This window comes from Gymnoscopelus braueri (genome assembly GCF_963280865.1).
Source record: "Gymnoscopelus braueri genome assembly, chromosome: 16".
Lineage (NCBI taxonomy): Eukaryota > Metazoa > Chordata > Actinopteri > Myctophiformes > Myctophidae > Gymnoscopelus > Gymnoscopelus braueri.
In genome coordinates this window covers 29,241,380-29,262,337 of record NC_137616.1, presented here as the reverse complement: position 1 = coordinate 29,262,337, position 20,958 = coordinate 29,241,380, and the positions used below count along the sequence as shown (strand labels likewise).

The window sequence follows — 20,958 nt, the reverse complement described above, 5'->3', positions numbered from 1 at the left end:
TAGACATGTTTCCTGAGGCAGAATGAAGGGGTACTACAATATAAATACAATACACGTAATTGGAAATATGACCATATGACTTAAAATATTCTACTTATTATATTAAATATTTTTGTAATTATAATTGGGAAGTCCTGTTAGTGAAGCAAAGCCCATATGCTTTTGTTTTATGTGAGATATTGTCCTAGGACTTAAAGTGTATGCACATAATTAAAGGTTGTATTAGTATTCAATGAATTAAGCATAATAAGTACAGATGACTGTAAAACAAGGTGATACAAAAATATATATTTTGATTTGTTAAAACGTAGTACATTGATTTAATCAAATTGCCTCCAGGTACTGTCCCGACCCAGAATGCATTCTGACAAGGTCTCAGTGTTGCCATGTCGGCTTATTATAAGCGACTTTGGGCTTGTTTTTCTGTAAAGTTGCTTGCAAAAATTGATAGTTAGCGATTTTGTGGGCTTGTTTCCAAAGTGTAGGTACTTGCTTGTTTAGGCTTGCTTCCAAATTTGTATTTATTTATTATTTAAACCAATTGTTCTCAAATATTTTTATGAAAATGTTGTGCCCAGGGCCAGGGGAGCATTTGTGTTGTTAGAATGTAAAAAATATATATTTCAAGCATTTTATTTCAAGAGTGAAAATAGCTGATCTACAAGCTGCGATGCGTTGTGAGCTTGTAGATTGGCTATTTTCAAATAGCCGACGCATAATAGGTTTAAAGTGCTCATGTGGCCTAATAAGTTGCTTCTTTTGGGCTTGTTATCTTAGACCCTGGTTGCTTACTTCTCTCACAAAATATGGCAACACTGACAAGGTCTTTGAAAAAGCGGCGCGGCTAATTCAAGATGGCGGAGATGGACCAGCTGTTAGACGAGAGTGAGTAGCGACACAATTATAGTAGTTTTCAACAACAACTACCGCTCGTTCCGGTCCCTTTAAAAGACATGTGCGGGAGTTTACATTAGTTACTAGACCGATAGCGCAAGTTTTCGTTGAGAGTTTACATTGTGTTTATATATATATATAAAGCGCTACCGGTCTACCCCAAGACAGCTAACAGCTTAGCAAGTTGAGCTAACGACGATAGCTAACGCTGGAGTTAAAGCGAGTGTCGCGTCGCTAGCCTAGCTGGGTAAACAAATAAGGTTAGCTTAGCCAAGAAGCTAACGTTTACTAAGTATAGTTCTAACAAGAAATATGACACGAATGTGTCAGTGTGAACAATTATTGACTGAACAACATGCACAAAACACTCACTATTTAGCGTGGCGTGTTATTTTTAAGCTCGCATGATGACACCTTGATTGGTTATAACGTAGGTTTAGTTATAACGTTATGTCTTACGTTAAGTACGTAACGCTTATTCTGCCAGTTTGACAGGGTAGTAATGAATGACATGCTAAATGAGCTGGTTTAGTCTCTCTTACGTCTGTCCTCAGTGGTGGTGAATGTGACTAATGTTGGCAAGATAAAGTCAGCTTATTAGCTTATTTCCTTGAGTCGGAACTGTCTTTATTTGATCAGGTTTTTATCTCCGTACTTGACAGCTCAGTGGGGTTTAGGCCCAACTGCGATAACATGAAGTCACCTGCTATGATTGTCTAATACTAGGGTCTTCAACAGGCCAAGGACCCCCTAGCTGAGAAAGGGATGAAGCAGGGACCTCCCCACTACATATTGTATACAATTGTGTTGCAGGGACCTCCCCACTACATATTGTATAAAATTGTGTTGCAGATTACACCTTTTCATAGATTTCATAAATGGCTTCATAGACTTGTTTGACAGCACTATCATCAGTGTTGGATTCATGTTAATGTGTATTTTCATCCCGGTGGGGGCTCCTCACTGGAAAGTGAGTCAGTAGGATACGACAGCAGTGACAACACAGAAATATGTGTGGGGAGGAATCAATTGGCATAACGACCAAATTGGGGAGAAAAAGGGGTAAAAAATAATTGTCTACTCTAAAAAGAATGTGTATTTTCAGACAGTTAACCACTTAAACCCCCAATACTTAGAAAACGTGTACTTGATCTGCTATTTTTTTCCCCTACACCAAACCTTTGCAGAAAAAAGCAGATCTACAAGCTCACACTTGTAGATCTGCTATTTTCGGCTAATGTTCCCCTCAGAAAAGGAATTCTAGGGATCAAGTGGTTAATGTAGTTCCTATCACACAAGCATTTGGTGGCCCCAGTGTAGTAACTCTGAGGACCCCCTGTTGAAGACTCCTGGTCTAATACACGGTTTCATAACGATCAGGCTTTTGCACCTATAAACAGTACATTTTATCACATCTGCAATATAACAACAAGGCAGTGTTTCCCTTTCATCACAAGTGAAAGGTTTAGAAATCAGTTTGGTGGTGTTGCTTACAGTAACATTTAAATGACTTTACTCTCCCTTTGTTGCAGGCTCTTCGGCAGAGGCTCTTGTCAGTCTGAAAGGTATTGTCCAAAGCATGCAATGTTTGTGTGTTTGTTTGCACTGGCAGACATCCACCTTGATTGGCATTATTTCACCTGGTTGGATATTCACTTCTTTGGATTAAGTGCCTCTCTATTATTGACCTCCAAAGTGAAGGGCTTACTCCGACAGCACATGTTATTTCATACACAGTGCTAAATTGAATTTATAATATCTTGAGTTTTTATTAACATCTGATGGTTAACATCTAATGTGATATAGTAGAAATTGATTATTCACTCTGTTTTCTGTCCTATTGACTTATTATGTACTATGTGAGACAGCAAGGGTTAGGTTCATGTTTGTTTGAACATTTTACTTGCTTTCTTCCAGCTTCGCATGTAAGGAAAACGGGTGTCATGTACATAGTATCTTTTCACAAGTTGTTTAGTATGACGTTTGAGTCAGTACAGACAATTTGTACTGACTTGAGGTCTATCTTGTTTTGTTTCTTAATGGATGTGTTGAATAAATGGCCACTGCTGTTCCTCCAGAGGGCAGTTTGTCCAACTCTCTGAATGAGAAGAACAGTTTCCCAAGAGCTCACAATACGCGAGGACGTCACTCGTCCCTGACGATGGACACGGTGAGAGAAATTAAGTTTGCTTGCCTTATAAAGTCTTCTGATAGTTTAATTTATTTTAATTTTCCTTGTATTTGTTGTGATTATCTTACCCCTCTTCATTTAGCTCAGCCAGTTTGTCACTGTGATGATTAATTGTCATACAAATAATTGCGATTAATGTTTGATTTCATTGTTTTTCCATTGAACATTAGAATATAAATTCTATTTCTGCTTGGCTTTTCGGCTTTGTAAACAAGAATTGCACTGCGGAGATATTGCAAATACTCAAATATACAAAGAAATGACAATGACCAATACCAATAATCTAAATAATGTACTATGGTCAAAGTAGGCCATATTTAATCATAAAAACAGTGGAAATAGCCAATCTACAAACTCGCAGCGGGACCCGTTGTGAGCTTGTAGATCAGCTATTTCCACTATTTCTTGAAATGTATGAACATTTTTTTTACATGTAGACGATTATGCAAAATAATTGCAATTATCTCAAATTATTGTGATTAGGCGATTATGTAGTAGTTGTGACAGGCCTAGTTGTCATGCCTAGAAAGTTAAGCACAGTGTTCTGGTCTTAGTACATGTAAAGGTGACGATATAATAACCATCTGACGTATATGTTTGTTGACCAGCCCACGCGGAGCTCCAAGCGGAGCCGTCTGTTCCGGGAGGAGGAGGAGCAGCCACCACCACGAGTTTCTTCCAGATCCCCCAGGAGGAGTCAGAGGGTTTCAACAACCCCACAGGTAAACCACCTCCACTTTATTTACACATGGCTGTATGGTGGGGAAAATTCACATTGCAATGAAACAATGAAATCGACTGAACAGGTAGTTTGCCCATGTTTTGCTTCTAAATCAGTACAAGTTATGTTCTTGGTTTCTGCAATGTTGTCTGACTGCAAACTGAAGGTTTTCTTGAGCACTAATGATGGTCATGTTGAATTAAAAACTGATAATAAAGGCTTATAGGTTTGATAATTGTCTTGCAGGGTATACACAGATAGTTTTAAAAAATCTGAAAGTAATGCCAGCAAATACAGCCTTGACTGGACTAGACAGTAGCTAAACGGGAAGGAATTTACCTCTTTAATTCAGAAGTAGTGTTTAAACTGCTTATTGAGTGCTTATAGTTTGTGCTAGCTGGATTTCCATTTGCACTGTATCTTTTGGGAACTCAGAGTTGCTTGTTTTAATCTTCAGCTATGGACAGATTTTGGTCATGGATCATATTGTGAGCAGTCACCACCCACTCTTGATAGGCAGGGTGAAACACAAGCTCTCCCTCCCCTTTTTTGTTGCTGCTTTCAGCACAAGCGCTGACTGTGCCTGGCAGACAGGCAAGACGGATAGCCTACTTGAGCAAAGCTTGACAGCAATAATTGAAACATGCTGCACCAAATGATACCTTTTAGAACGAGAATCGGCCTGTATGAGCCGCCATGGATATTTCAGATCCATTTTACTAGTTAAACCAAATTATTGCAGTTTTCAGCTTACTCTAATATACCACAGGATAATACCACAGGATAACAAGGTCATATGTCAGTAATCTATTATAATGAACTAAGCTAATACTAGTAAAAGAAAGCTCAGAAATTCTACGAGTTACACTTCTCTGGTCGGGATTAAACCAGGGCCACTATGGAACGCAGCTTTACGCACAGCGTGTGCGCACACACATGGATACAAATAGACTCATACGGACGCAGAAAGAGACACACACACACAAAATATAAAGTGATTGTGTCAGATTTTAACAGTGCGGCTTATATGATGCTTATAAACAATGGAGGAAGAGATGAGGAACGTTGTGGAAAGAGGGAACAGAGACTCTAAAGAAGGATTAAAGGAGAAGGTGCAAGAACGGCAGCTGATTCACGATCTAATGGGAGTCAATTAATGGGGAAACAGATTAATTCTGAGAGACTGAAGGACAACACAGATAAACATAGCGAGAATGGAGAGACGAGGAAAGCAGCAGGCAAATGCCATTCCTCCATTGAACAGCACCATTATTTAGAAACGTATAGATGCGTATCTCTAATTAAAACATGTGACTCGCATATAATATGAATCTTTTCAGTAAAACTTGAAATGATGATCAACACATGCTGTGCTTGTTATATATTTAGCTGCGACCTGGAAGGGAGTTCATCGGTCCAGCTTTTTCAAAGGAACACACAGCTGGTCACTCACAGTTTATAACACGTTGTTCTATAAACAAAACCGCAAAGCAGACTTAAATTTGGATAAAATACTAAATGGTACAAATGACCTTTTTAACATAATACATATCATCTCTGCCGGGTGGAAATCTTAATTGTTACTTTTCAGGAAATGGGGGGAAAATAACCTGTGTTCCAATGGATCTAATGATGTTATTATTTAGAATATAAAAAAAAACTGGAAGTTCTGCTTGTGGTGAGGCAGACTGTAAGCCCTGAGGCACTCAGGCTGTTGGTGAAAAATAATAACTTGGAGGATGACTGACACATTACGACACTTCTTGTCTTCAACAAAGTCTTTGGTCTCCAGTGTCGAAACACGTTAGTGTTACAGTGACTGAACACAGACAGCGCTTCCTCCTTCTGATTTTTAAGTAGTTATTATTTAGTCACAACTTAGCTCTTATATTTATAAAACCCACTGACAGAATTAATCACTTTCACTCAAAATGTTTCAAATGGGGTGAAAATAACATCTACAAGCGCACAACGCATCATGGCACATTTTGAGCTTGTCGATGGGCTGTTTTGGCGACTTTTGTGTGACACTGTAGTATGACAAAGTAGGGCATTAATTTACAAAAAAACAAACATGGAGAGGTTTCTGCGACAGCAATACACTGTGTGCAACTGTTCCCCCTTCACCAAATCCCAGAAAATTGGCAACCAATTGCTATGAGTGAAATGGATTGCAGATGATGACTAATGATTACTTATTTCAGTGCAAACTTTGTGGTCTTAAAGTCTTACATTGAAAGTGCAGATACCTGCATATACCTTTGGCTTGGATAATAATATACATTTAGTACTTTTATTTTAACGATTGGTAAAGAAATGTGTTTAAAAAAATAATTCAGAGCACATGCAATGCTGATTATATTTTTGTTTCATGTATTGGTTTTGCAGAAGTTTACCAGTGTGACGACCCCAGATAAGAAAGCCTCGCAGAAAATTGGGTTGAGATTAAGAAACCTCCTTAAACTCCCCAAAGCTCACAAATGGTGCATCTATGAATGGTTTTATTCCAATATTGACAGGTAAAGCTCTGTTTACTTTGAACTCAAAGATGATGCATTGAATTCTGATTATCAATACCATAAGGATTATCTGTCCATAATCCTTATGGACAGATGTCTTTACCCTTACAAAATGTTTTTTATTTCTTTTGACTTTTAGGCCGCTCTTTGAGGGTGACAATGACTTCTGCCTGTGTCTGAAGGAGTCTTTCCCCAACTTGAAAACCAGGAAGTTAACTCGTGTGGAGTGGGGCACCATCAGGAGACTAATGGGCAAACCACGACGGTATGCCACATCACAGCAGACTTTCTACTGCTTTTCTAACTTTGTGTTTTAGCCCCCACTAAACCTCCAGGGAGAACTATAGATTCACTCTTCATCCGTCCGCCCTGCCATCTGTTCGGCCGTACAGAGCATATCTCCTATACCATAAGGCCTGGGATGACCAAACTTTGTATATGGTGGTTTCAGCTAATGGCCCTTTTCCAAACATAGTCTCCTGTGAGTAGGTACATAGGTGTGTGAGGTGGGTTGATGTCACGTACATAATAGAAAATACAACTACATTAGGGGCCGTGTCCACACTCAACAGCGTTTTTTTGAGCTGCCAGCACCTGTCTGCCATGCATTTCTATAGTGACGAAGCACTGGAGCGCTCCTCTTCCAAGCGCCCAAACATCGCACTTCACTGCTCTGTGTCTACCATTTTTGGCTCGGCGCCCTGGGCACTTCAAGTAGAGACTTTTTCAACTTTTGGAGTCGAGCGCTGCTCTTTTGATCGCCATGTCTGACAACCCGGTAATTTACGACCTGACGTTGAATCGTTATCACAACCATATCACAAGTCCATGTTAACCTGGTTTCAGCGAAGTTATGTGCGCTAATAACGCAGATGACAGGTGCCAATAAACACTGCCGGCAGGTGCTGTGGACATGATAATCCAAATATCATAAAGCGCTTTCTGTGAACACAGAGTACATTGTGTGGTATATTGGATTGCCTTGCAATACTTTGCCTTGTTATTGGTACATCTTTGAGTTTTTTTTAAATACAGCTATAGTATCTAGTTATGTTGTGTTTTCCATTAAATGAAGACAATGCCTCTGTCAGATTTTGATATTCGGGTGATGTCTGTTCCAGGTGTTCATCTGCGTTTTTCTCTGAAGAGCGGACAGCATTGAAACAAAAAAGGCACAAAATGAGGCTGTTGCAGCAAAGGAAACTTTCTGATGTATCGCACTGCAAAGACCTTCCTGACGAGATCCCTCTGCCACTCATCATAGGAACCAAAGTCACTGGTGAGATGACCAGTGACTACATTTTGTAGTCTTATAACAACCAGATTACATGCACAGTATTGTACTTGGTGTCTGAATGTCTGATTCTCCGCTGACTTTTACACATCAGGAAAGGTACAATGTTCCTGGCGAACTCTTAAATGGTACTATGGTGCTGATGGCATGGAGCCATGGTGTAACTTTGACATGGACTTGGTTCAGTCAATGCCTTGTATTATAGTCTTCATTATACAATAGCACATGAGAGGGAATTCTGTATTGGGACTGGTGTGCTGTGTTCATAGACCAGCACACCAATATCATATTAATAATATTACAATGCTTCTCAGCCAAGCACAATGCAGTGCCAGAACTGTGTCACAGTTGTATTTGTATAAAGAACAGCCGTGTGCAAAAACCTCAGTTGGCCGGGTGCTTGATAAAAAACAATACATGAAAGGATGAGAAGGCATATCCACACACTGAAATGAAAGCTTCCTTGTTTATTAGTGATGTTTTGAACCAAACTTAAATTCTTAAGACAAATTGCATTTTCTTTGACATCCTTGTATGCAATTGAGATGGGCACATTATAAATGACCAGATGGTACAAACACTGTTTTGCAGCTCGACTACGAGGTGTCCACGATGGTCTATTTACTGGACAGATTGATGCAGTGGACACCACTGCTGCAACCTACCGTGTCACCTTTGACCGCAACGGGCTGGGCACGCACACTGTACCTGACTATGAAGTACTGGTAAGACCTGCCAACTGTAAGCGTTTGAGAGCCCTGCTTCGCCCTGCACACACTTGGCTGTTTGGTTTCGAGGACATGTCTAATGATTATTTTCGTATTTTCAGAGTAATGAGCCCAATGAGACCATGCCCATCTCAGCTTTTGCCCAGAAGCACCGGCCAGCACGCTATCTACAGAACTTAATGACTCCACCCAGAGGGCCTTACCCGTCCGCTACCACTCCTGTCCTCATGGTACTTTACTTTATACTACATACACACAGCCTGGATCATATATTTGATAAACCTGCATCAATCAATTAAACGTCATTTCACTTGGTAGTTAAAAAGTCAATATTTCAGCTTGCACAATGTATCATAATGTAAATGTTTTTCTGTTTACAGCCCATACAAATGTACACATCTTTTACTGTTCTACTATAACAAAGCTGTCGTATATAACTGTCTGCAATTTCATCAGGACAATGACCCTCTCATCAGCTCTCCATGGAAGAATAAACTGCCCGGCGCAGAGGGGGAGACACTTGGAGGTTTTCCTGTAAAGTTCCTAATCCAAGTGGTAAGTACTTCCTCTCTAAGTGGAATACCCCAGTCAGATTTTTTTCCACTTTTCTTTTCACTTTTTCACGTCTTAAAATAATAACTGACTCTTGTTTATGGTGCTTTGTTTCATAGACAAGGTTGTCTAAGATTCTTATGAGCAAGAAGGAGCACATCAGGCATTTGAAAGATATGAACACAGAGGCTGAAAAACAGGTACAGTCTTCAACAGAATAAAATATTCACTTTAGCTCCATAACACAGGGAATTTTACTAATGTGCAATTGTCAAAATGTTGGCTAAACATAAATTTTGTGTGTTCGTGTTCAGAAGTCATATTCCTTGCCCGTTGGTCTGGACTTCCAGAAGCGCTATGCCACCACAGTGCTGGAACTTGAGCAACTCAATAAAGACCTCAACAAAGTGCTGCATGAAGTGCAGCAGTTCTGCTGTGAGGTAAGGGGATGGGCATGCACTTGCGCACTTTCCTGTTCATTTACTCCGCCAGGCCGAAAGGCATGGCCGAGACTATGTTTTGAACCCTGTCCGTCCGTGTGTGTGGTTCCGTCTTTGAACAGCTAATCTCCGGCACCGTTGGCTTGATCGCAGCAAAACTGTGCACACGCTCCCTGAATGCCAGAGCAGAACCTCTATTTTTCACATGGGCCTGGTATAGCACCACCACGAGGCCGATTTTTGCAAAACACATTTTTTGATAGTACTCCTACACAGACATGCAAAAGTGTGACTTTTCAGCTACAGTCACCTTTTTGAACCCAAATAGGGCAATTGTGTGACACCTGACCCGAAAGAAAACAACATGTTGTCACCTTTTTCACCTCGGGGCTGTTTGCATGCCTGCTACAGATTTTGTCCAAACATCACGCAGTAAACAAAACGGGTCTTTCAGATTTTTCATATTACATCCTGATTGGCTAAGATTGGCTTCCAAAGTTTGCAGGACTGCTCCGTTTTGAACAAAATGCCTCAAATCAGCCTCATGGTGGCGCTATAACAGGCCGATTTGTGTTTTACCTATAACTGCACCGAACTGTGTAAAACTTTGTATGCGCACTCCCTAGAGGCCAAGGACAAACCGTTGCCCTACTTTTTTCACATCTGCCTTTTATAGCACCGTTAGGAGGCCAACTTATGTAAAAAATATATTACTCCTTCAGATTTTATCCAAATTTCACGCAAATCGGTACACATGATCTCTATAGTCATTTGATCAAGACGAATCTGTTTGATTCTTCATATTCCATCATGATTGGCTAAGATTGACATCCAAAGTTTGCAGGAGTGCATGCGCAAATCATGAAGGCTGCCTCCGATTGCTGTGAAACACATTCGCACTACACTTACAGTAGGAAGAAATGCCACCCATTTAACATTTCCCTATTACAGCGCCACCAGGAAGCCGATTTTTGCTTTTGCTTTTTTCTATATTACTCCTACAATTTTTTTCCAAACATCACGCAAATCGGTACACATTATCTTGATAGTCAAGTGATCAAGACGGCTCTGTCCGATTTTCCATATTCCATCCTGATTAGTGCATTCCCAACATTGCTAGCCCACAATAACCTACCTGACCTGACGGAGACCTGTGCTCCGAGGAGCACTTATTCTAGTTGAATATTCTACCCCTTATCAATATGTTTTGAAATCCAATTAGATTAGATTAGATTAGATGGGTAGCTAAACATCAACAACGTATAGTCATTCATGGCTGACCAGCAGCTCAGTAGATGATAACACTTTTCCTGTCTAGCTTTCATTTTTTCTAGTCCATCTAAACGTCATTTTATGATTTGTGTCTAAACGTCATTTTATGATTTGTGAGTGTCAAGCGACATGTCTCACTACGTGTCTGAAAACGTTCTTTGAGTTTTGAACATTCATAGTATCTGCGACTCACCGACCGTCGCCATGAAATGTAAAGAAGGAAGTGGATGTAGTCTCATGCACCTCCTGTGATAAGGGAGCTTTCTTTGTCTTCCAAACGAATCCAGAGAACATTTTTGTAGTTTCGACGTCACTTTCTACGTGCGACACGTCCTTCAACAGTTCTCGCGCAAAGCATAAATTGACCTTAAGTCAGCTTTGTATTTGTGTCCCTCCCAGCTGGCTCCAGACCAGGGCATGGCTCCAGCTGATCAGCCTACAGAGCTCCGGCGACGCTGTGATGAGGAGGCCCAGGAGATGGTACAGCAGACCAACTCTCTCCGGGACGGACAGCAGAATGTGACCAACCCCGGCCTCACACAGCTTGTCTCACGCCTCACAGCCTTGCTGCTACAGATCAAGGTAAACAAAGATGTCTGGGGTACCTGCTTCACTCCTGCTTATTTCTTAACATTTTGACAACATGGTATGCTATGGATGCAGGATATTTTACAGTGTAACAAACTTTGAAATAGTACAGAAATTGTAAACTTTACCAGGAATTCACTGGGAATTTAGCCATTATAAATAACTTATGAATAAGAAATGGTTGCGGTTCTAAAACTACAGCCTCTGGTACTGCAGGAACAGGTAACTTTCTTTCTACACCCAGCATCTTTTTCCATCCATAATACAGTATGTGTACATAGCCCCCTCCAAAGGTGGCCTAGCATCAAGGTCTCAAGATGTCTTGAGGACGTCTTTAGTGCGTTCTGTCTGTTCATTTTCAGATCACCCAGGTCACCCAGGATGCATTGTAATGCCTGGTCTAAGCGGGGTGAAATAATAGAGACTAAACTGTTATACTGTACTATGACTGTTATATACTATATTATGCAACAGATAAACATACACTCACACAACAATCGATATGACTGATACTCATCTTTGTCCATGTCCTCTGCTTTGGTTGCAGAGTCTGGCAGAGGGAGGCGACCTGAATTCATTTGAGTTCAAATCTTTAACGGACTCCCTTAATGACATCAAGAGTTCGCTAGACCCCTCCAACCTCAGGTGAAGAGACCTTGCATGGCATATCCTGTTTAGTTACTGTTTTACAATTCTTATGTGATGTTTGGAATCATTGTGTATAGTAATAATATAATGATGGCACCTTTCAATATAATGACACCTTTCAAAACGGATGTTAGAAAGTGCTTCACACAATTAAAAAGTATTAATAGAACACAGTAAACAATACAACAGTAAAACAATAAAAGTAATAAAATGGTAACTTAAAGTGGATAAAGCAATTTTGTTACAGAACAGTCAGTCTAAAAAGTGGGCATTAAAATGTGTTTTTAAAGTCAATACAGAATTACCTTATCTGAGCTCTTTGGGAAGCGCATTCAATAGTCCAGGGTTCATGACAGCAAATACTCGATCTAATTTGATCTAGAAGCAGTATATCACACCCATTATCATTTGTATGATGTAAATAAATAGTGAGGGACATACGTTTAATGTCTTTTAGGCAGTTGTGAAGGGAGGCTAGTCTATGAGGATAATTGGGAGTAATGGGCACATATAGCTGCACATCATGTGTGACAATGGAAATGATAATTAGGTATTATGTGACCTAGTGGGAGCATATTTACAGAGAAGAGAATTTGACGCCAAATTGAACCTTGTGGTTCACCACATGTAATGTGGGCAGTGGAGGATGAGGATTACAAGCATTACAGAGGGGCAGGCGGCCGTGGCTCAGGTAGGGGAGCAGCTGCTTGGGAATGGGTTATTGTTGAACTGTCCTTGAGCAAGACACTGAACCTCTAACTGCTCCCGATGAGCAGGTTGGTGCCTTAGATGGTTTCCTCTGCCATCGGTGTGTGCATGGAAGGGTGAATGTAATGCACATAAGCACATTGTAAAGCGCTTTGGATAGATCTGCCTGACATAGGATCTAAACCAATTAAGCAGAGCCAGAGATACCCTGCATCTGTAGTTAAAAGAATGTGTAATGTAGAAATAACAGAACAAATTGTAAATGTAGGCTACACAATTGCACTTGTTTTCCCCTCTGATGACTGTAACGGCTAGCTCGGCACACAACTCCCAATCTTTTAACCCATGTCGGGTGCAAAAAACAAACGTGTGTGTTGCTAGTCTACAACACCAGTGAGTGACAGCAGCGAGAGAACGGCCTGAGATCAGCTGTCATACAGAGTAGACCATAGCATAGCCTAATGGTTGTGAATTATTGTGTTCTTTCCGTAATGGAAATCCTAATTTGATACCCCTGCTCCTCAAGTGTCTCCCTCAGTGAATATACATTATAACAATATAATAAACAATATAATTTGTCGAATATGATTATATACATATATGGCACATGTCTATGTGCTATACTGACCGAAATGTATCTTCCCTGTATTCGCAGTTCCTTCCAGAACAACGTAGAAATCCACGTGGCCCACATCCAGAGTGGCCTTAGTCAGCTGGGCAACCTGCACGCCTTCGCTGCCAACAACACCAACACAATCTAAAAACACCTGCATCCGCACCATAACCAGGCACAATGATGCACAACAGTGGCAGCATCCATGAAAATACCTTTGAAACAGTGATTTCACCTACACTAACTTATGGCTGCAAAAAGAACACAACATGACTGTGTGGGATGCTGTTCTGACATCCAGTAGAAAGAAGGCCAGTAATTCTGTCCACCTTCCTGCAGCTGTGAGGATGCAGAAATAGTGAGGAGGATCTGATCTGTTTTTACCCATCCATTTCTGTGTTAGGAAAATGTTTCACGTGCCCAGTCAAACAGCTGTTGCTACAATTCACCTCTCCAAGCTCCTGGCGATTATCATTTGGTTTCATGTGCCAAACAGTACTTCTTGCAGTTTTTATATACTTATTTATTTTTCGAGTAGGAGGTGTGAGGTTCTAAAGTGATATTTTACTATTTCTAAGGTTTTCATCTGTAAGTGTTGTGTTTCTTGACTCCACTGTTGGTAAGCACGGGGGAGACGACAGAATGTTTTGTAAAATTGTTTATTGTAGATATTTGTACAATACCTCTGATTGCTAGGATTTATCATCAACATTTCTGCTATGTATCCAGAAATGGCTTTTGTAATTTTGTGTGCACTGAAAAGAGATTTTGGTATTTTTTATAAAGGAGAACTCTGGGTTTCGATGTCTTTTGACTCCCTAGGATTTACCTTTAAAAATTTGGCATGGCTATTGCTGCACTTCACTGTAAGCCTACATCACTGATGTAACGTAAATTTAAAACAAGAAATTTCTCCAAGAGAATCTCAATTTCATTTTCAGTTTTGTAAAATTGTATATGAAAGTGCCAGGGCACATGTACATAAGTGTTGCAGTCTTTTTATATTAAACATGGCAAAGCAAGTTTTGGATAAGTAGTTTTGGTCCTCATCATTAACAGCTGTATGCTACAGCTGAATTAATAAACCAGAACTACAAATTATATTTTTAAAGCAATGAAATGTTTATTAACATGTTTACAATAAATAAGCGTTTTTCTGGGAACAAACTAAAACTTTATAAGCTATCTAACAACTTGTACAAAGTGGTATCAACAAAAGTAACATGTCACATGTAACCGAATCCGGCCATGGGCGCCATGGTTTCCCAATCAGAATCGGAGTCAGAAAACTCCTGTGCCTCACTGGCATGGATCGGGGAGAAGTGGCCAAAATTGTCTGCTTTGGCCATCACTTGAGGATGTTGGATCTTTGGCGAAGATCTCCTGAAAAGCTGGGTTGGGATGGGAGGGATCACCACTTTCATCTCCGGTCCAATGGTTTTGTTCGGAGGGTAATTGTCGTATTCTACCAGCACTTGCTTAGGTCCATTGCTACCAGGCATATCGTGGTGTTGGGCCTTAAAATAAGACCCGTTTCCCTTGTGATAAACGTTGGTGTAACACGGGACCACAACACTCAATTCCTCCCGTTTGATCTGTCCATGTTTTCCTCTACTCCCTTCCTTGGCCCCACCGTAAACGCAGGGGACAGGGATGTGGTCATAGCTGCTCGGGGCCATGATGGCGTGCGTCTCGTCTATTGCCTGCCTGAAGTTATTCTCCCCCAACGTAGCGTAGGTTGTCATCTTCATGTCTGGGACAATCTTCCTGGGCTGCTGTTGAGAGAACTGGGCACTGGAAGAGTTGGTGACGGTGTCGCTGACTTGTTTCACGGACACGGACGAGCCCACTTGACGACGGGATTTTGCGCGTCTGTTCTGGAACCACACCTGAAATGTGTACAACAAAAGAATGGTTTATTAAACAAGTTACTCAGGGAAATAGTGATGGAAAGTAACTTAAGTACATCTACTCAAGTACGTGCGTAATGCGTGTGATTGCATGCATTGTGAGCTTGTAGATCTGCTAGTTTCAAAAGATGTGTATACATGTGGGACATTCTGCATAATGACCTACTTTCTACTTTTGGTACTTAGCGAGTACATTTAGATCCCAATACGTATGTACTTTTAGTCACGTAAATTTTGAATTTCGGACTTTTACTTGTAACAGAGTATTTCTACATTGCAATATAGATACTTTTACTTAAGTAAATCCTACCACAGATAGTAGCCTAGGTACTTGTAACTGATCATTGCCAGTAATTACCTGAATCCTGGACTCCGGTAGACCAGTCAGAGCTTCCAGTCTCTCCCGCAGATAGATGTCAGGATACTGTGTGTCTGAGTAGACCTTCTCTAGGACCTGGATCTGCTGCTGGGTGAAGTTGGTCCTCTTTCTCCTGTGGGTTAGGAGGACCATGCTGTCCGTCCGTGGCCCCGAGTTGGAGGAGTTCCCCCTCTCTGATATGCTGTAATCTGCAAACAAAATACAAAATGATGATTAGTATTTATTTTCTTTGTGTATGAGTTGCTGAAGCCAACAAAATAGGTTGCCCATGTGTGGGTCGCAGATTTTCAAAATAATTTCATGAAATAAAATAAAACTGATTAAAGAAATTCCACAAATGTAACTTTTAAGAAGAAGTTTAAAAAGCAGATCTACAAGCTCACAACAACTTGCCTACGCAACGTGTTGTGATCTGCTATTTTCACCAAATTGCTCTGGTTTGGGAACCACTGATATAGCCTATGTAATTAAGACAGTGTAGCCCAGTAGTTACCAACCTGAATGCATCATGCTGTTCATTCCGTGATGCCCTTCGTGATGATACATCTGAAAGGCACTTCTGTCAACGATGCTCAGATTTCCACAAACTGCAGACATTGTACCTCCTACTGAAGATCAGCTACTGTACTGAATGAATGAATCTTGGACGACAACATTCAGTCTTATATCCTCCTCCTCTCCATCTGATCAAAGGTGATGCTTCTGGGTGAAGTGTGAATGGGCCAGCCATCAGGGTCGGCCTGCAGAACAGCGACTTCAGACGTGTGTCTGATGGCCGGTGGAAGTGTGAATCCCTGACACCTTGAACTCCTCAATGCTTTAAACTTTAAAGCATTCCTTAATGGGCTCCTCTTGCTCAATACACAACACTTGAGAAAACATTTATTCTCTTTGAGATGAATGACGCTAGATAACGGACCAGTAGCCATCAAAGGGAAATGCATGACTTTAAACTATAGGCTTGCCATGTCCGCTTATTATAAGCGACTGTTTTTCCTGTAAAGTTGCTTGTAAATATTGGTAGTTGCAGGTTGCGTTTTTTGGGCTTGTTTCTAAAATGTTGTTGCTTATTTGGGCTCGTTTCCTAAACGGGGGTCTGTAGACAATCTGAAATATTTCCCCATCTGAAATATTTTCAAATAGCCGTAGCCTAATAACTTCTTTTGGGCTTGTTTTCATAGACCTGGTTGCTTACCTTTCTCGCAGAATCTGGCAACACTGCTTTAAACCCATTTCCTCATAGGATCAGAAGTAGGCCTATAGGCTAAAGTTGGTTTATCCCAATTATGAGCCAATTTAGCCTGTCTTTTTGACCTTGCTATTTTGGACATTAGAATAAGATAGCAGGTTATTTAGACATGATAGCTCATTGTTTACCTGGTATCCTATAGTTTCAATGTAGCTATTATTATTTTGATAGTAATTGTTTAGAATGATAATAATAATAATACACTTCATTTATATAGCACCTTTTTAAACAAAGTTACTTAACAACTTGAAATAAAACAGTGAATCATAAATAATAAACAATTACAGCAACACACAATAACAGTGTCAATGAGAATAGATGCACACATTTCTGCTGTTATGGGGTTACAGGGGATTTTAAAAAATGGGTCTTTAATTTAGATTTAAAGATGGTTATGGAGCTAGCAAACCTAGAATGATGCTAGGTTATTGGTTTACTCGTAGGCTAATCCTGGTTTACTCAGGCACTACACTGTCTCTCTGCATTTGATGCTTACCTTGCTTATTGTCGCTCTGGTTAAGAGCATCTGCTAAATGCCTAAATTGGACAATATTATAATTTACCTGCCACTTTTTATCTTGCTAACTGCTTTTTTGTATGATGGAACATGATAATAGGTAGAAGTCGGGTCAGATTTAGTGCACATAATGGTAAGCATGTCTGTCTATTATGCATAGCTTAAAAAAGGAAATGAGGCTTTTTTCCCACCTCTCATTGCCAACAAAGTTAAGCACAATACACAAGTTCAAAAGTAGCTATCCAGGAGTGGACACAATTGAATGGGTTGCCTCATTTAAATTAGTGGGGGGTCAAGTCAAGAGGTCATTCAGAACAGCCAGACTAATGTGTTTGTATCCATTACAAAGGTTTAGCAGAGGTGGAGACATTACCATCAGGACTAGACCATCTCCCAAAATAACAATACATGTATTTTTATTGACTTAAACAGTACATGCTGTATAGTGCACTGTAGCCTATAGTCTACCTACTCGGCTGTTTGAACTGCTCAGTGATATTTTCTATCACTTTAGTTGTTGACGTTGGCGTTTTTATGACAAAAATGCATTTATTTGCACATCTGTCAAAAGGATAAAACACAAATAAGCTTGAGAGCTTACTTCCATGGTCTTTTGAGTGCAAATGTGTGTAAACTGTGTGCCATATCCATGTATATGTCTGAGACATATACAGAAATAGTAACAACATGCAAATGGCACTGTAACAGTGTTACAACTCAACTAATGGTGAGGTCCGGCTGCTATTCAGCCAGCTCTTTGTGGTTGACAATGGAGCTAATAAACTTACTTGCGGGTTACCTGCAAGATTTCATATAACTGCTGCAAAATATAAAAACGGGTCAAGGATTGTTAAGATGCACACTGTCTCATTTTATGATATTAATAATGTATGGGCTATAAGAACAGTCATGTCACATGCAAAGAACCTTTTTACATGGTCCATACATTTCAGCATTCTTAAAATGTAAATGCATTCATTGAACGTAACCAAATAAAAAAGTGGCCTTAAAGTTAATTGGATACTTAAAAGCTTTTTGCCAGGTTCTAGATTTACGCAGCAAAATCCTCAGTATTAATTTATCAAAATGGACCTTTGAGAGTGTAATCACATGAACATGTAAAGTGCCCATATGGATACAGAGTTAAATTAAAGGTAGTGTAAGTCATATTTCTTGGGTAAAACAAAAAGTTGTACTGTGAAAATGTTAAATCAGAAAATACATTTTAAGGTGGGTTGCCAATTTCATCCAGTCGTCAGAGAGTACCCATTTATCAGCTTCAATGTTATAGTGTTCAAGTTTAAATTTGTCTTTTTTGTGTCATCACTTCAATTTCATTTCACTTGTTTATCCTGTATCATGTATGAGTTCTCTCTCCTGATTAGATTAAATTGGTATCCTGGCCTGAAAATGCTTTTTCGGTTTACTAAAGAGCTGGAGAGACCTCTGTTACTGAACAATCACTCAATAGCAGCACAGTAGTACAATTTTAGTGTTTTTGTATTTATATGGCCTCAGTTGTAACTGGGAATATTGGAGTCGATGTCAGCTGTTTAATTAAATCGCCGGTGTACATCAACAGAGGTCTGAGTTATGCATCTTTCTCACACTGGTCTAAGTTATTCATCTTTCTGACGTTCTCACTGCAATGCTTGCATGGCAGACCTTAATCACAGTCCTGATATAATAATCATTTTAAACTGGACTCAGAATTAGTTAGTGGAAACAGTCACTATACACGCACTGTCATGCTACACAGTACAATCCTACAAATATTAATGTGACCAAATGAGCATTTTACTGTGTAGTTAATACTTTGTGGGCTCACTGCATTTTGACTTGATGCTTGACGTCCTGTTATGTGTGTCTGTCAAGGTGTTTGTAATCCCTAACCTTTGCTTTGTCTGTGAGCCCTGACTGAATCTTGTCTTTGACGAGTGCTATGCCCACAAGGCTGTCGAAGTTCCTGTATAATAGCTGGTGATTCTATTGAAGGCAACAGCTGGTTATAATATGAACATGAACATAATGTTGTCATTTATTCATTATCAACCTCATATCACTTAAAACATGGATTATGCCACCCAGGCATTCTGCATGGGAAGGTGTTAAAACATATTTATTACATTGTGAAGCATTTTTATATGTTTTCCCCTGTCACTTTTGAAATATGTATTTTCTCATGTTGCTTTTGGAAACTAAGTTGCTTTAAAGTGAATGTCATTGGTCCATACTGTGCTGTCAAACATCAAACAGTAAAACCACTTTGGATTTATATTGCACACGGCAGTGATCAGAGTAGACAGACAGGCAATCTTCTTCACACCTTTGAAGGTGGCACAGACACTATCCATTTAGCTTACAGACAGACTGGGAAATTGTCCACATAGATTTGCAGGGATATGTCAACTTTCCAGGGTCTCAATTCTTTGTGTATTTGAAAGATGTTTTAAAGGAACTATTAAAGTTGCATCTTCTGTGGGGTTGCCATGCTTTAAAGTGCTGAAAATAGCGTTTACTGATGTAGTGACTTGATAAAACACAATAAAATATGATAGGTGAGTTACCATTCTGTGACCAGCCCCTGTTCTCAGCACTTTGTGTATTATTGTTTTACTGGCTCCATCATATCCTGGAGAATCTCTCGTCATCCCCTCAATGAGCTGGAGAAGATGAGGATAGACATTCAGCCACAGACCCTCCTCCACACACCACATAGCTATCAGGTTCTGCAACCAAGCTTGACTTGCTCTGTTGACTATTGATGATACTGACTGACTGTGCTGTGCACATGGACTGCTGACAATGCACATCACATTTGACTACTGCTCACTTTATTGCACTACTTATTGATGGTATAGTTACTGTACCATTACTGTTCATACAACTACTACCATTCATGTCCAAGCTGCCAGTCTACTACTACTGCTAGGATGAACACTGATATTATGCTAACTGATCATTGCAGGTGATATGCAACTTATTTTAATTTGTGATAGGCTATTGATAGACTGTATTATACACAATACAGTGTCTATCAACAATACAAATGTATATAATTTATAATATATTCATTCTCATTGTTGATTGACAATACATAGGCTACTATATCATACATATCTGAAAAGTCTTCTTACATTCCCTCATTGGGGCAACTTGTAGCCAATTAAATAATAACAAAATGACTAATTTCACTGGGGACACCCTAGAATCCCCCCAAAGCCTCCTGGGGTCCCCACACCACTTTGAGAACTTTGAGATTGGTGTTATACAACCATGTAAGTGGCTCCAGCACTTTTTTTGGATTGACTAGTGCCTTTCCCTGATTTCTGAATCCAAGAACCCCCTTTACCTGAATACAACATTTTGCTTAGAAAACTGCAAGAAAAACCTAGATAGCATATAAAGTGATGCATTTGGTGCCACCTGAGCAGATTTATTTTAAACCATGGGTCCGTGGCCAAAAACATTTCAGTAAGTCCAGTTTTGATGTTAATACTTAAAAAATAAAATAGCATTTACGGCAAACAAGTATTGTATATATATATATATATACTTTATATTTAGCAACAGTTTGGTTGCTATAGTCAAGTGAATTTAATTTGGTTACAGATCAGCAGATTCACACAAAGTCTGTCAATGTTTTATCATTAAACATAATAACAACATAAAAATGTCCATTGTCCACCTTCTCTCACAGTAGGATACTTCTTAAAGTTAAGACGTGTGTGTCTG

General features: G+C 39.8%; 2 protein-coding genes across 2 annotated transcripts; one reads left to right on the top strand and one right to left on the bottom strand.

Annotated features, from left to right (window-relative positions):
* The first annotated feature begins 833 nt into the window (after positions 1-833).
* On the top strand, positions 834-14,205 carry lin9 (lin-9 DREAM MuvB core complex component). The gene is made up of 15 exons (XM_080454123.1): positions 834-885; positions 2,427-2,459; positions 2,973-3,064; positions 3,694-3,807; positions 6,195-6,325; positions 6,465-6,590; positions 7,447-7,604; positions 8,211-8,344; positions 8,449-8,577; positions 8,804-8,902; positions 9,019-9,099; positions 9,214-9,339; positions 11,011-11,193; positions 11,747-11,844; positions 13,211-14,205. The coding sequence occupies exons 1-15, from the start codon at positions 855-857 to the stop codon at positions 13,314-13,316; spliced, it is 1,641 nt and encodes a 546-aa protein (XP_080310249.1). The 5' UTR covers positions 834-854; the 3' UTR covers positions 13,317-14,205.
* A 189-nt stretch (positions 14,206-14,394) lies between these two features.
* On the bottom strand, positions 14,395-19,940 carry mixl1 (Mix paired-like homeobox; the record flags this gene model as incomplete). Its single annotated transcript, XM_080452771.1, has 3 exons — positions 14,395-15,057; positions 15,437-15,645; positions 19,841-19,940. 3 exons carry the CDS (start codon positions 19,938-19,940, stop codon positions 14,395-14,397), a joined length of 972 nt encoding a protein of 323 aa, XP_080308897.1.
* Positions 19,941-20,958: the final 1,018 nt, after the last annotated feature.

Excerpts from the sequence above, each read along its gene's own strand:
- lin9 (XM_080454123.1), top strand. The coding sequence starts at position 855 with ATGGCGGAGATGGACCAGCTGTTAGACGAGA. Across the intron at positions 886-2,426 it reads GGACCAGCTGTTAGACGAGA|GCTCTTCGGCAGAGGCTCTT; the intron begins GTGAGTAGCGAC and ends CCTTTGTTGCAG. Across the intron at positions 3,808-6,194 it reads GGGTTTCAACAACCCCACAG|AAGTTTACCAGTGTGACGAC; the intron begins GTAAACCACCTC and ends TTGGTTTTGCAG.